General features: G+C 53.6%; 1 protein-coding gene across 2 annotated transcripts in view; it reads right to left on the reverse strand.

Moving 5' to 3' along the window:
* Window positions 1–9670: 9670 nt before the first annotated feature.
* The window catches only part of DCAKD (dephospho-CoA kinase domain containing), a 31749-nt gene continuing 26189 nt past the window's right edge, over window positions 9671–15230 (reverse strand). For both annotated transcript variants that reach the window (XM_030922642.1, XM_030922643.1), the window contains exon 5: window positions 9671–10993. In XM_030922642.1, coding sequence (XP_030778502.1) covers window positions 10702–10993 — 292 coding nt within the window. In that variant the 3' untranslated portion in view covers window positions 9671–10701. The remainder of the gene's footprint in view (window positions 10994–15230) is intronic.

Raw genomic sequence — 15230 nt, forward strand, 5'->3', positions numbered from 1 at the left:
CCTGGAATGTGGCTAGTGCCACATGCTGAAATGATATTTTAGATATATTGGGTTAAGTTAAAAAATATTATTGGCCGGGCGCGGTGGCTCAAGCCTGTAATCCCAGCACTTTGGGAGGCCGAGACGGGCGGATCACGAGGTCAGGAGATTGAGACCATCCTGGCTAACACGGTGAAACCCCATCTCTACTAAAAAAATACAAAAAATTAGCCGGGCGAGATGGCGGGCGCCTGTAGTCCCAGCTACTCGGGAGGCTGAGGCAGGAGAATGGCGTAAACCCGGGAGGCGGAGCTTGCAGTGAGCTGAGATCCGGCCACTGCACTCCAGCCTGGGCGACAGAGCGAGACTCTGTCTCAAAAAAAAAAAAAAAAAAAAAAAAATTATTTGAGGCCAGGTACAGTGGCTCACACCTGTAATCTCAGCACTTTGGGAGGCTGAGGTGGGTGGATCACCTGAGGTCAGGAGTTTGAGACCAGCCTGACTAACATGAAGAAACTCCGTCTCTACTAAAAATACAAAATTAGCCAGGCGTGGCGGTGCATGCCAGCAATCCCAGCTACTCAGGAAGCTGAGGCAGGAGAATCGCTTGAACCTGGGATGTGGAGGTTGCAGTGAGCCGAAGTTGCGCCATTGAACTCCAGCCTGGGCAACAAGAATGAAACTCCGTCTCAAAAAAAAAAAAAAAAAAAAAGTATATATAGTATATATATTTAATTTGAAGTGTTTCTTTTTACTTTTTTCTTTTTTTTTAGACAGGGTCTCACTCTGTTGCCCAGAGTGCAGCAGTGTAATCACAGCTCACTGCAGTTTCAACCTCCTGGGCTCAAGTGATCCTCTCAGCTCAGCCTCTCATGTAGCTGAGACTACAGCTATGTGCCACCACTCCTGGCTAATATTTTTGTAGATGCGACGTATCCCTCTGTTGCCCAGGCTGGTCTTGAACTGATCCTCCTGCCTCAGCCTCCCAAAGTGTTGGGATTACAGGCATGAACACCATACCTGGCCTGTTTTTACCTTTTAAAATGTGACTATTAGAACATTTAACAGTACATTGGCCGGGTGCGGTGGCTCATGCCTGTATCCCAGCACTTTAGGAGGCCAAGGCAGGCAGATCACCTGAGGTTGGGAGTTCGAGACCAGCCTGACCAACATGGGGAAACCCCATCTCTACAAAAATTACAAAATTAGCCGGGCGTGGTGGCACATGCCTGTAATCCCAGCTACCCGGGAGGCTGACGCAGAACAATTACTTGAACCCAGGAGGCGGAGGTTGCAGTGAGCGGAGATTGCACCATTGCACTCCAGCCTGGGCAACAAGAGCAAAACTCCGTCTCCAAAAAAAAAAAGAACATTTAACAGTACATATATGGGCTGGGTGCAGTGGCTCATTCCTGTAATCTCAACACTGGAGATTACAATTGGCAGACTGAGGTGGGAGGATCGCCAGGAATTTGAAACCAGTCAAGGCAACATAGTGAGACCCCCATCTCTACAAAAAATACAAACAAATAAACTAACAAAAAATCCCCCAAAACTAGCCAGGTACTCAGGAGGCTAAGGTGAGAGGATCACTTGAGCCCAGGAGGTTGAGGCCGTAATGAGCTGTGATTGTGCCACTGCACTGCAGCCTGGGCCACAGAGGGAGACCTTGTCTCTAAAACAAATTAATTAAAAAAAAAATTTTTTTTAAGTGCATATGTGGCTCTCAGGATATTTCTACTGGGCAGGGCTCCCCAGATAGCAATAGCCCCTCAGCCCTGTCCAGTGTTTTGTATAATCTCATTTAAAAACTCTGAGACCAGTGGGATGGGGGCGCCTGCCTCTATTTTACAGACAAGGAAAGTGACACTGTATGAGGTCAGATGACTTGGTCAAGGTCATATAGCCAAGAAGGGGTGGAGGCCCAGGTTTTCCTGACTCTAGATCTGAGACAATCCAGAGAGATGTACCTGCTTCCCATGGGCATTGACCCACACTGGATCACTCACTACCCCCAGCCCCTGCTGCAGCCACTGCCCCCTCCCCACACTCTAGGAATCTTCCACTAGAAAGAGCCCCCTGACAAATTCCATTAAGACGAATGCCTCTTGGGCCTCTGTTGAAGCTGGAGTCTGATTTGAGTTAGACTCTGTGGCCTACAATTCCCCGTCAAAGCTGATGCCTTTGCCCTGCAACTAAAGGCATGGCTCCTTTGTATCTGCTGCCACTCACACACATCAGGGTAGAAGAAGCAATGGCCACTGCTCCCTGAAACATGCCCATTTCTCTCCCACCCATGCTCCTCCACCTGGGTTCCGCCTTATCTGGCTACTCCTTGAAGATGGGCATATTCAGTGATGCTAGGGGACTGTTCCTTTAATTTCCCCCCGGTCTGTCCCTGGAACGTGATAAAAATACCCAGCATTGATCTTTTTTTCTTCCCTTTCTGCCAGGGTAATGTTTACCCAGGTGTCAATCAGGAGAAGAATTTGGCTTCCTAATTTCTCTTCTCCTCCCTGGGGGCCGCACATCTCCCCGCCTCGCATGGACACTGAGCTGGAATCAAGGTTACTAATAATCCCCCAGCACACACAGACACCGAGAGCACATATATTAAAGTCACATATTGATTTATATTTTCGGGTCCCTCTGCCTTTCTGCCCAGCCTCAGCCTTTCTCTCTGCCAAGGAGAAAAAAGAATTACACAGCTGTATTTATCGCCAAGATGTTTAGTGTAAAGAGCATTGTGTCCGAACGTAATTCCCATCCCCCCACCCTCTTTGGGGGTATTTAAAAAAAATAGTGTGACATTGCCTATCCATAAACATTTATCTTTTTGCTGTTCGTTCTTTCAATTTTCCCTGAGGGAACCAATGAGAGATTTAAGGTAGACTGTCAGAAGGACTTCCTGGCTTGACAAATGGTGGGCTGCCATCCCCAAAGAGGCTGCTGGGGTTGTTTTGCCAGCAGAGATAATCCTGTTGCAGGTAGGGGTGGGGTGGGAAAGAGTGAGTGTAGAAGGCAGGGCAATGGATTCAGCAGTCGCTAAAGGTCACCCCAGGCTGGGTGTGGTGGTTCATGCCTGTAATCCCAGCATTTTGAGAGGCTGAGGCAGGAGCATCACTTGAGGCCAGGAGTTTGAAACCAGCCTGGGCAACATGGTAAGACCCTGTCTCTAAAAGAAAAAGAAAAAATTAGCCATACCTTATGCTGGTGCACATCTGTAGTCCTAGCTATTCAGGAGGGTCACTTGGGCCTAGAAGTTCAAGGTTACAGTGAGCTATGATGGCTCTGCTGAACTCCCATTTGGGCGACAGAGTGAGATCCTGTCTCTAAAAAAATAATAATAATAATAAAAGTCCGGACACCGTGGCTCACACCTGTAATCCCAGCATTTTGGAAGGTCGAGGCAGGCAGATCACGAGGTCAGGAGATCAAGACCATCTTGGCCAACATGGTGAAACCCTGTCTCTACTAAAATACAAAAAATTAGCCGGGCATGGTGGTGTGCGCCTGTAGTCCCAGCTACTCTGGAGGCTGAGGCAGGGGAATCGCTTGAACCCGGGAGGCAGAGGTTACAGTGAGCTGAGATCACACCACTGCACTCCAGCCTGGCGACAGGGCAAGACTCCGCCTCAAAATAACTAACTAACTAACTAAATAAATAATAAAAGAGATTACACACCAGTTCAAATAGCACCTCATAATTACTGGCTGTGATCCATGTGGAAAATCAAGGAGTGAGTTTGCTTCCCATTGGCAGGGAACTCAGGCTCTGGATTCCATGTCAACCTTGCCTTTCCACTTGGACTCAGGATTTGATGGGAAAATAACTTTCCTCCAGGTGCGGCTGACTCCTGCACTGACAGCCTGGGGTGGGATAGCTGGGGGGTAGTGCTGGCGGGGGAGGAGCCTCATTCTTTAAAAACGGCTCTCAAAGCACTAAGCCTGAGGCTCACGGTCTTCCTCTAACCTCTCCTCCCACCCAGAGGCCCTGTCACTCTGGCAGAGCAGACACTTAAAAATGCCGGGGTAGGCATTTGACTCCAGTTCCCTCGGGGGCTCTTGGGATGGGAGCAGTGTTGAGCATGGGAAAGGAGACTCCCACACAAACTTGGCCCCATCTTCTTCAAGCCGGTTGTGAGTTTCCTCCCCTCTCCTGTACTTCATTGACTCCTCACAAATGCTCTGGGAGGTAGAGGGTGTCTGCCGCATTTTATACATGGAAAACTGAGGTTAAGTACTTGACTAGCAACATGTAGCCAGGAGAAGGCAAAGCCTCAACCACAGCCCAGCTGTCCTGATTCCCCTCTGCCACAGGGCTGGCCTCCTGGTACTCAGCTTGGCAAGGGTCAGGAGCCCTTGGTGACCTTCTTCAGATCCCTCTGGCCTGCTTGCCTGGCTGTGGCCTTGGGATCATGGCTCTCTCACTCTCCAGCCCTGGTACTGGAAAAGCGGCTTCTCTTTTGGTTGTGCCCAGATGCACTTGGGCTGGGGGTCAGGACTTTCCCTGATGGAGCTTGACCAGGGTCCTGGGGCATGTCCAGCCCCTGCCAGGCACTCTGGGGATGCTGACTGCTGCTTTTCCTTTGGTATTTTTCAGTGGCTTGGTTGAGTCGCCTGGAACTCACTGTCCCTCACTTCATTCTAGAGCCTATTTTACCCCGTAGCGGGTGAGAACTAATATCTGTGGAAAGTCACTGTGTGCCAGCCCTGGGCAGGGTGCTGTCCCTCCATGCTGTTGACCCCACAAGGTGAAGTTTGAGCCCGCATGTTATGGGGGGACTCCGAGGCTCAGGGAGCATAAGTAACTTCCCCAAGGTCACCCAGCGGGTAAGGGGAGTTCCTAGGATAGGGCCTGGTCTTCCTGACCCCAAGTTCTTGCTTTGGAGCTCACTTCACCCATCTGCTGTCTGCATCAGACAAGCCAGGTGGGGACAGGGGCCAGACAGCACAGGGTGCGGCGGGAATCAGCAACTAGGACCCTCCCGGGGAACTTTTCCCATTGAAAATCTGTTCCCTCGCGGCCACGGGTGATGTATGGCTGGAGCTGATGAAAAACGTGCAGCGGAATGGAGGAGGGCGGCGTGGGCGGCCCAGGCGGGGGCAGAGTGGCATTGAGATTCCGCGGGGTGCGGGGGGGCGGCGCGGGCCCTGACACCGGCCGGGTAATTGATCTGGAGGTGCCAATTTGCAGCAACTAAATATTTAGTTTCTGCCTTTGCCCGCTCCGCGCTCTGCTCAAACAAACTTCAATTAAAAGCGAAAAGCGAGGGGTGGGAAGGCGACTCGCCCGGGTCCCTGCGGTCCGATCGATGGCGCAGAGCCCGCGGGCTGGCGAGCGCGGCGCTCCGGGCGGGGACACAGAAGACGTGGGCCGGGCGGGCGCCCTCTTCCGGATCGCCGAGCACCGGGCGCCCGGCCCGCGGGAGGCAGCGCCCGAGGGAGGGATGGCGGAGGCTGCGCCAGGAGCCCGGGAGCCGCGGCTTCAGCTCAGTTCATCTGAGCGGAGGGGCGGCCACCGTGTGCCAAGCGGGGGTCACACACAGGGCCAACCCCAACACCTCCACCGCGGAGTGTGAGCCTGTGTACTAGGCTAGCGAACCCGGGGAAGGAGGGGTCACTGGGCGCTGACCGTGCTCTCCCCATGCACCTCTCCAAACAAACTTTGAAGATTGCCTTGCTGTTCGGTGCAATCACTCAGGTCTTTCCTGAGCGCCCCTGGCTGCTGGGTGCACTGGGCTCCAAAGCCCGTCTGCTCTCCCATGTCTGTCCACCCCTCTGCTCTTGGGTTGGCCAAAGAGCTGCCAGTGAATCCATCCCAGGACCCACTTGGAGGGGTCTGAAGGGGAGGGCTGGGAATTGGGAGAAGCGCAGTGAGATCCTGAGGGGTTGGAGAGGGGCCTGGGAGGTGGCCACAGCTTGAAGCAGAGGAGGAGATTATTGGGTCACAGTTGCCTTTTTGGGGGTTCAAGACAAACAGCAACAATAGTCATTCACTGGGTGAAGGTAGCCCACGGGGAAGTTTCTCTTCCTCAATGATCTTCCAGTCCTTTGAGGGTAGAGGGGAAGGGCTGGGAAGAAAAGCTCACCGTTGTGCCCGAGGCAGAGCATCTCTGGTCAGCGGGGTAGGGCAGCCTGGGGCACAGGAACAGTTCTGGGAGAGATGTGATGGGAGGAGGTGGGGCTGGCAAAGAGGCATCCAGGTCAGCATAGAAGGCAGAGATAGATTCAGACCCAAGGAAAGAGGAAGGGAGCTGGGGTCCTTTCATCTGAGTGAAATTTTCTTGAGGGTCAGAGGCGGGAGCTGAGGCGGAGGAGCTGGGACAGTGAGGGCGGGGGCCCTTGGCCTCTCCCATATTTCTGTGCCCTACCTTCTGGGGTGGAAGACTTACTTCTTCACCAGATGAGGCTGCTGCTAGTTCACTCAGCTGCGGGCTGTAGCCCCTTTCCTCCCCCCTCCCTGTCAACCCCTTCCCCTGTCCTCCTAGGTACCCCCTTGGCCCACAGCAGGCTGTGAGAGCACAGGTCTTGCTTGTGTGGACCCCAGCCTCCAGGCCCTCAGACACCCACTCCTCGGTGCACAGGGCTCTGGGAGAGGGTGGTCCTGCTATCTCAGCTTCTATCCCTTTTGACACTAAGATGTCTCGCTTTCCGGACCCTCATCCACAGTCAGCTCCCAGCTCAGTCTCTCTTAGTGGCTAGGGGCACCAATCTCCCCATCACACAGAAGTTGGATCCAGAGCTCCGCATAAGGCTGAGGATGAGCCTAGGGCTGGACTGCCCCCCAGGAGCCTCCCCACCCCCCACCCCTCAGGGGTAGGGGGCTGCAGTCCTCCTGGCTTTCTGCCTGAAGCCCCTTCCCAGCCTGCAAGCTGGGCGCCTGCTCCCTTGAAATCCCTCCCTCTCTCTCCCTCCCTGAGCACTGAGCTGTGGAGCAGAATGATTTCCTGTAATTGGCCAGCAATCTGGCCGCCCGACTTGTTCTATCGACATGCTGGTTAGCTGGAAATTGTATTGGAATCTGAGTGACTGGGAGGGGAAGGGAAGGTGGGGAGCAAAGACAGGCGGTTTGGGTCCCAGCTGGGTGCAGCCTCAGCTCTGCAGGTGGGATGAGGAACCACCAGCCACATGTCTCCTGGAGGGAGCAGGAAAGCAACCTATAGCACATCACCTCCTGCCTTTTGCTCCTTCTCTCCCACCACATCCAGAGGTCTCCCTGCCCACTCCTATATGCCCCCATGGCCTGAAGTTATCACTGCCATCGCATTCCCCCTTCAGCTCTGAGACTGTTTCCTTCTGACCTAAAGTGCCTTTGTGAGAACGAGGGGTGCTCTGCAGCACGCCTATCCTGCTCCCATTCAATTTCTAGCCATGGAAGCTCATCATGGAATGCTCCAAACCTTCCCCTGCCTCTGCCCTGCCCCCCATAAGGAGAGAGAGAGAGAGAACGAACATTTGAAGAAGAGTTGTCAATTACTAAAGAGCCAAAGTGTATAACGGGGGCAGTGCAGATAGCCGGACAAGCACTGTACTGGAAGTCCAGAAGCTTGGTGGTTATACCTGTTGGCTACTTGGGCCCCTTGGCTCAACCTCTGAGCCTCTGTAAAATTCTGGACCTGTCTCCCTCACACAGCTGGGAGATTTCAAGGGGATAACCGGAACGTGCTTTGTAAACTGTGAAACTGCGAATGACCCTCGGACCAGCTGGGCCTGAGAGTGGGGGTGTTTTAGAGGCCAGCCTGTGCCCTTTGTCCCCCGCCAGAAGGTGTGTGCGTCTGCACCCTCGCTGGTGTCCTGATTGCTCCGCGCCGGGTGCTAAGGCCCAAAGTGAGGGAACGGAACGCGGAGGCTGCAGCGTCCTGTGGCCTTCGCGGTGGGTGGGCAGGGGGACACGTTCTTTGGCACCCGGGGCCCGCGGCCCAGGCTCAGAGGACTTGGGGGAACAACTCAGCTTTTAAGTTAGCGCCTGCAGTCAGGCAGAGCCTCCGCGCCCACCCGGCCCGCGCTCCCGCGGCAGCAGCTCGGCAGGAGTCTGAGGCCGCCCGCGGCCGGGGAGGAGGACAGTTAGGCGGCTCAGTGAGGGCCCGCCGCGGAGGCCCGGCCCAGCCCGGGAGGGTGCTGCCACCTGCCGGCCGAACGGCAGGCCGCCGGCTCGGGCGCGGGCCTGGGTACCGGAGGCCCGACCTCTGAGGTTGCTGAGCCGCCTCAACCTCAAGTCCGCTTCGGAGAAAGTAGGCCTTCTTTTAAGGCCGCCTTGGACCCCCAAGACCAGGAAGGGGAGCCCGAGGCAGGGAGGCAAGAGGAGCTGGAGAGGGAGCTGTGGCGAGGCCCGGACAGGACAGGGTCGAATCAGAGGTTTCTCCACACCTGCCATGCTCTGACATTCCTGCTTCAAGCTCAGCTCACTGGGTCAGAGAAGTTAATTCTCTGGAACTTTACAGTTTGCTAAGGGTTTTCAGTGTCCTCCACTATGAAGCCTTATGATGTATGAGTAGAAACTAAAGGCGGGGCCGGGAGCGGTGGCTCACGCCTGTAATCCCAGCAGTTTGGGAGGCCGAGGCGGCCGGATCACGAGATCAGGAGATCGAGACCATCCTGGCTAACACGGTGAAACCACGTCTCTACTAAAATTATATATATATATGTGTGTGTGTGTGTGTGTGTGTGTGTGTGTGTGTACATATACATACACAAAAAAATGGCCGTGTGGTGGCGGGCGTCTATAGTCCCAGCTACTGGGGAGGCTGAGGCAGGAGAATGGCATGAACCCAGGAGGCGGAGCTTGCAGTGAGCGGAGATGGCGCCACTGTACTCCAGCCTGGGCGACAGGGCGAGACTCCGTCTCAACAACAACAACAAAAATCTAAAGGCAGGAGGTCACATGGCAAGCGGAGCCAGAACCCCAGCCCCAGCCCCAACCCCAGGCTCCAGCTCCACCTGACAAGAGGCTCAGGGCACAGAAGAAAGTTCAGAAGCCTGGCTCTGCAACCTGGACCAAATCCATCTTTCTGAGCCTGGGATGGAAATAATCAGTGTTATGTTAACTATAGGGCCTTACACATCCAGCAGTGCCTGGCATACTGTGGATACAAGGAAGTGCCATTTCCTCAATTATTGGGGTGACAGGGCACTGTGGGGGTCCATACCTTCCCTCTCCTTTCCCCCTCCTGTAGGATCACACCAAACCGAGGGAGCGGCAGGCTCCTGCCACCCTCATCCTGCCTGGCCACCCACCCGGCAGCCCACCACTGCCTTACCTGGCCCTTCTTTGCCCCTTAGGGGTTTGCAATAAGTTAATGAGCTAGACTCAGCACAAGCAGCTCTGGGAAAGGGGGCACTAAGTATGGCCACCACAGCATTCGCATCCGTCACACTCATTTCTAGCCTTAATAGGCTTCTGGCTGCAGGATCAACACATCAGCAGGTCTGCAGGCTCTGGCAGGGAAGGCTGATGTCTGCGCTGGTCTAATTGGGTTGGGGAAGGCAGATGGGGAGGCAGGGCAAGAAGGTGTGAAACTGCCCCAGCCCCTCTATCCACCTCACAAAGGTACCTCGGGCCTGGCTGCAGTCCTACTGGGACCCAGGGAGAAGCCTGATGGTGAGTGTACCTTCTGGGGCCCTCCCTCCCCCTGGGCTCCGGGAGGACTCCAGTCTGGTGTGGGAAGAAGCCAAGTCTGGGAACCTTGGTTGGTCTGGGGCATTTCAGATCAACACACTTTATTAAACACCAACAGCGGGCCAGGCTCTGCACTAAGAACACAGAGATGAGTAAGACACTGTCCCTGTCCCCTGAGGGCTTACAGTCTAGTAGGAAAAACCAGGCAACTTTTGGCTAATTACTGTACTGTTGGATTAAGGTGAAACGTTGAGGGGAAGTTGGTATCCTAGACCACCTAACCCAGCCTGGGGCTTCAGACAGTGCCTGAACTGAGAGCTAGTTGTATGTTTAAAAAAAAAAAAAAAGAGAGAGTGAGAAAAAGAAATAAAGAAAATAAAAGGTATCCCAGACCAGGAGCAGCAGGTTGAAGGCACAGAGGCAAGAAATAGCAAGCATGGTGTACATGGAGTACCAAGAGGTCCAGGTGAGGAGTAGGGGTGGGAGGCAATGAGCAGGATGTGAAAGCGCTGCACAAACCCTACATGGGGAGAGGGGTCTCCCAGAAGAAGCTGGCCCTGCCTGCTACAGTGTTACCCACGAGAGAATCCTTGCTGCGTGCTGGCCGGGAGCTCAACCTAGGGGAAGGCCTTGTTGACTCTGTTTGAACATGGAAACCCTTGGTCCAACATGATTTTCTGTGGTCCACTGAGGAGGTTTAAGCCATAATGGGGTAGGTGCTCAGAGAGGGTTCCAGCCCAGTGAACCCTTTGCCTCCCAGCCCTGAGGAGGGCCACAGAGCCAGTATTCCCTACCCCCACCCACAGAAATGTATAGCAGTCTCTGACTGCTGCTTTCACACACCATCAGAGTTGCTGTTCTGTAGGTGGTGCTTGGGGAAGGTGGGAAGGAGAGCAGGCTGTTTCTTGACCTCAAATAGGATACACTCCAAAGAAGGGATGGCTTGGTGCAGAGGCCCAGCCCCAATTCAGAGAGTCCGTGTTTGTGTGGGGGGGGGGGGGGGGGGGGGGGGGAGGGGGCTGGGAGGAAACAGGATGTGTTACCTGGCTTCAGCCTCCAAGGAGACAGATGGAGGCCTGGGGCTCCCTGCCTTGAGTGCCTCGCTAGGCATAAGGCAGAAGGTAGTGGGTGAGCAGGTAGAGGAGGCTGGCAATGGCAGCGAGCCCTGTGAGGACCCCCAGCCTTAGAGGCAGGTACTCCAGGGAGCGTTCCAACTCGGCATGCAAGAGGATGACCTGGCGTTTGGTGACGCTCCACTCGCCCGAGTTGTCTAGGACATGGCGGGCCATGCGGGCCTTGTCTGTCAGGGGCAGCTGGGCATTGATGCGGGCCTCTGCGTCCTTGCGGTTCAGGCTGTTCCGCCGCATCAGCCGCGCCAGCTGTGTGTCCCGGTCACTAAGGACAGGGCAAAAGAGCACTGTAGGTCCTGCCTCCCTCTCACCCCAAGTTACAGGGGTAGGCAGCCCTGCCAGGCCCAGCCTGGAGCAGAGAGTATGGGGACGGGATCTTCCCTCCAGCCCTATCCTGCTCTGGGCTACTCAGGGTCCCACAGCCAGGGAGGGAGGCCTGGAAGCTCACTGGCTGCCACCCACCCCACTCCACTCACTGCGAGGACTCCAGAGCTCTATGGGCTACCAAAACCCCTTAATACAAACAAGGAGGGGAACTTTGGCCACAGGTTGTTTTGTTTTTGTTTTTATTTTTTTTTTGCCATCTGGGGTCTCTTTGCTTTGCTACTAGACCTGAGATTCCCCAGTCATAAAGTGGGAAGATTTCATCACCCGGAACCGGTTACATCCTGGATCCCTGGATGGGTGACCTTTACTGAAAGGCCTATGCCTGTGAGCTAGACGCTTCCTGCGGTTCCCCTGGGGGCCTGGGCCTGCAGTATCAAAAATATCTCCTTGGGCCATCACAAAGACCCCTCTCCTTGCTGCTACACCCCTCCCCTGAACATTTAGAGTAAAAGGACTGTGCTGAGATGGTATCTGTTGTGCTTAATGCCACTGATCATGTGGGACAGACAAGCCCAAGGTGCTTCAAAGAGGATCAAGGACATGAGAATTGGTCCCCTTTAGTTGTGGGACAGGATTCAGCACTTCAGATTAGGTTGGACAATACCAAGTCTCCCAACTCCAAGAGAAATTTAAAGAATATCTCCTTCACCCACCCTGAGGTCACCATCTGGGTCCTTCCTCAGGAAACTCCCTCTCTTGCCTTGGGCTACAGTCAGTCCTCCGAGCGGGGTTATCTCTAACACCCCTCTAACTCTAAGAGCTACTTCAGCCCCTCAATGAGGACACGAGCAGAAAGGGTTGCAGCAGCTGTTTTCTACCATTTGGGGTCTTTCTGCCGTGTCTCTAGGCCTGAGTTTTCCCAGTTATAAAACGGAAGGGTTTGATCACTGCAGTTTGGTTCCTTCTTTTTTTTTTTTTTTCCTGAGACAGAATCTCACTCTGTTGCCCAGGCTGGAGTGTAGTGGCATGATCTTGGCTCACTGCAACCTCTACCCTCTGGGTTCAAATGATTCTCCTGCCTCAGCCTCCTGAGTAGCAGGGATTACCGGCATGTGCCACCATGACCAGCTAATTTTTGTATTTTGTTTTTTTGTTTTTGAGATGGAGTCTCGCTTGCCTAGGCTGGAGTGCAGTGGCACAATCTCTGCTCACTGTAGCCTCTGCCTCCTGGGTTCAAGAGATCTTCCTGCCTCAGCCTCCCAAGTAGCTGGGATTACATGCGTGCAACACCATGCCTGGCTAATTTTTGCATTTTTAGTAGAGATAGGGTTTCACCATGTTGGCCATCCTGACCTCAGGTGATCCACCTGCATCGGCCTCCCAAAGTGCTGGGATTACAGGCGTGAGCCACTGCACGTGGTCTTTTTGTTTGTTTGTTTTTTTAATAAATATAGAGACGATGTCTTGCTGTGTTGCCTACACTGGTCTCAAACTCCTGGGCTCAATCGATCCTCCCATCTCGGCAGTTTGGTCCCTTCTTAGGGATTCTGGGAAGCAGACCAAGTGAGGCCAGAAACAAGTGCAGCCACTCGCCATGAAAATGAACTACACAAGCTACAGATTTCCTCTGTTATGGGTTCAGTGTACTGTTGCCATTGTGGGGCCAATACCTGCCTGGCTGAGAACAACTAAATCCAGCCTTCATCAGGGAGACCACATATCTGTGGGTGGGAGAATGTGGTGTGAGAATGGAGATGGCCTGGGGCTCCCAGTAGGTGTACATCTTCCTGAAGGTGTGGCCCAGACCACAGAGCCTCCTGGATGTGGGGCAGCACCTCCAACAGCCCTTCCTGGGGCTCAGAAATGGTCCCATCCTAGTTAGTCTAAGGCTTGGTACAATCTAAGGATTTTTACCCACTTATTCCACAATCGACAAATTTTTCAAAAACATGAAATTGGCTGGGCACAGTGGCTCATGCCTATAATCTCAGCACTTTGGGAGGCCAAGGAGGAGGATCACTGAACCCAGGAGCTTGAGACCAGCCTGGGCCACACAGCAAGACCCAATCTCTACAAAAAATAAAAAATTAGTCAAGTGTGATGATGCATGCTTGCAATTCCAGCTACTCAAGAGGCTGAGGTGGGAGGACTTCTTGAGCCCAGGAGGTTGAGGCTGTAGTAAGCTGTGGTCGTACCACTGCACTCCAGCCTGAGTGACAGAGTGACACTCTGTCTTAAAAAAAAAGAAAACAGCATGAAATAATGTTTTGGTATAATCACACTTTGGGAGATGTCCTAAGTCACTTCAAATGCATCAGGGGTAGTCTTTCAGTTGAAGAAATCCACAAGGGAGTCCTTATTTTTGTAAAGCCTAGATCCCTTTGGTGAAAAGCATCACCACCTCTCTGGCATCTCTTGAGTTATACACCCATACCCACTGAAAGCAGGGCATGAATGGCACCCAGGACTCTGGCAAAGGCTCCTCTGGCTGGTGAGTGGGGCTGAAGGTTTCCTGGAGAGCACACATGATCAACAAAGCCCCACTCACCCACCAAAACCCATGGCCACCTCTGCTCTAGGCAAACAGACCAACCTCAAAGAAAAGCACAGGAAGGGCCAGGCACAGTGGCTTACGCCTGTAATCCCAGGACTTTGGGAGGCTGAGGCAGGAGGATCACGAGGACAGGAGTTCAAGACCAGCCTGACCAACATGGAGAAACCCCGTCTCTACTAAAAATACAAAATTTAGCCGGGCATGGTGGCATGTGCCTGTAATCCCAGCTACTCAGGAGGCTGAGGCAGGAGAATCACTTGAACCTGGGAGGCAGAGATTGCAGTGAGCTGAGATCACGCCACTGTACCCCAGCCTGGGTGACAGAGTGAGACTCCATCTCAAAAAAAAAAAAGCAAAGCACAGGAAGGACAAACAGCCAGAGGTGGGCGCAGAGTCATCGGGCGACTGCACATGCAGGTGTCGGCCCCTGCTCTGTCTTCTCATCTACACTCTAAGATCCTTTTTCTTTTATTTTTTTGAGATGGAGTCTCGCTCTGTCGCCTAGACTGGAGTGCAGTGGTGCAATCTCAGCTCACTGCAAGCTCCGCCTCCCAGGTTCACGTCATTCTCCTGCCTCATCCTCCCAAATAGCTGGGACTACAGACACCCGCCACCATGCTCAGCTAATTTTTTTTTGCATTTTTAGTAGAGACGGGGTTTCACTGTGTTAGCCAGGATGGTCATGATCTCCTGACCTCATGATCCGCCCACCTTGGCCTCCCAAAGTGCTGGGATTACAGGCTTGAGCCACCGCGCCCGGCCTTTGTGTTTCTTTCTTTTTTTTTTTTGAGACAGGGTTTCATTCTTGCTGCCCAGGCTGGAGTGCAATGGCGCGATCTTGGCTCACTGCAACCTCCATCTCCTGGGTTCGAGCGATTCTCCTACCTCAGCCTCCCGAGTAGCTGGGATTACAGGCACGCACCACCATGCCTGGCTAATTTTTGTATTTTTAGTAGACGGGGTTTCTCCATGTTGGTCAGGCTGGTCTTGAGCTCCTGACCTCAGGTGATCCACCCGCCTTGGCCTCCCAAAGTGCTGGGATTACAGGTATGAGCCACTGCACCCGGCCTCTTTTTTGAGATGGAGTTTTGCTCGCTCTTGTGGCGCAGGCTGGAGTACAATGGTGCAATCTCTGCTCACTGCAACCTCCGCCTCCTGGGTTCAAGCGATTTTCTGGCCTCAACCTCCCAAGCAGCTGGGATTACAGGTGCCTGCCACAACGTCTGGCTAGTTTTTGTATTTTTAGTAGAGACGGGGTTTCACCATGTTGGCCAGGCTGGTCTCGAACTCCTGACCTCAGGTGATTCACCCACATCGGCCTCCCAAAGTGGTGGGATTACAGGCGTGAGCCACTGCACCTGGCCTGTAAGATCCTTTAAAAAAAAAAAAAGTTTTTATCCCTAGGTACAAAATTCCAATGGTGCTACTAAGGCGAAGAGAATTCCAGGTCTTCGTGGGGTCTGCCTGACCTTAGTTGACAGCCTCACAAACAGGGAATGAAGAACCCAAAGAGGCTGCGGGTTTACTCATGTGAGGCAGCACGGCCCAGTGGGGGAGCTGAGAGGATGCCTGCGTCCCTGCATTGGGCTCAAGGGATTCAGACTGGGCTTTCAATGAGAGC

The sequence above is a fragment of the Rhinopithecus roxellana genome, chromosome 19, assembly GCF_007565055.1.
Source record: "Rhinopithecus roxellana isolate Shanxi Qingling chromosome 19, ASM756505v1, whole genome shotgun sequence".
NCBI classification, from domain to species: Eukaryota; Metazoa; Chordata; class Mammalia; order Primates; family Cercopithecidae; genus Rhinopithecus; species Rhinopithecus roxellana.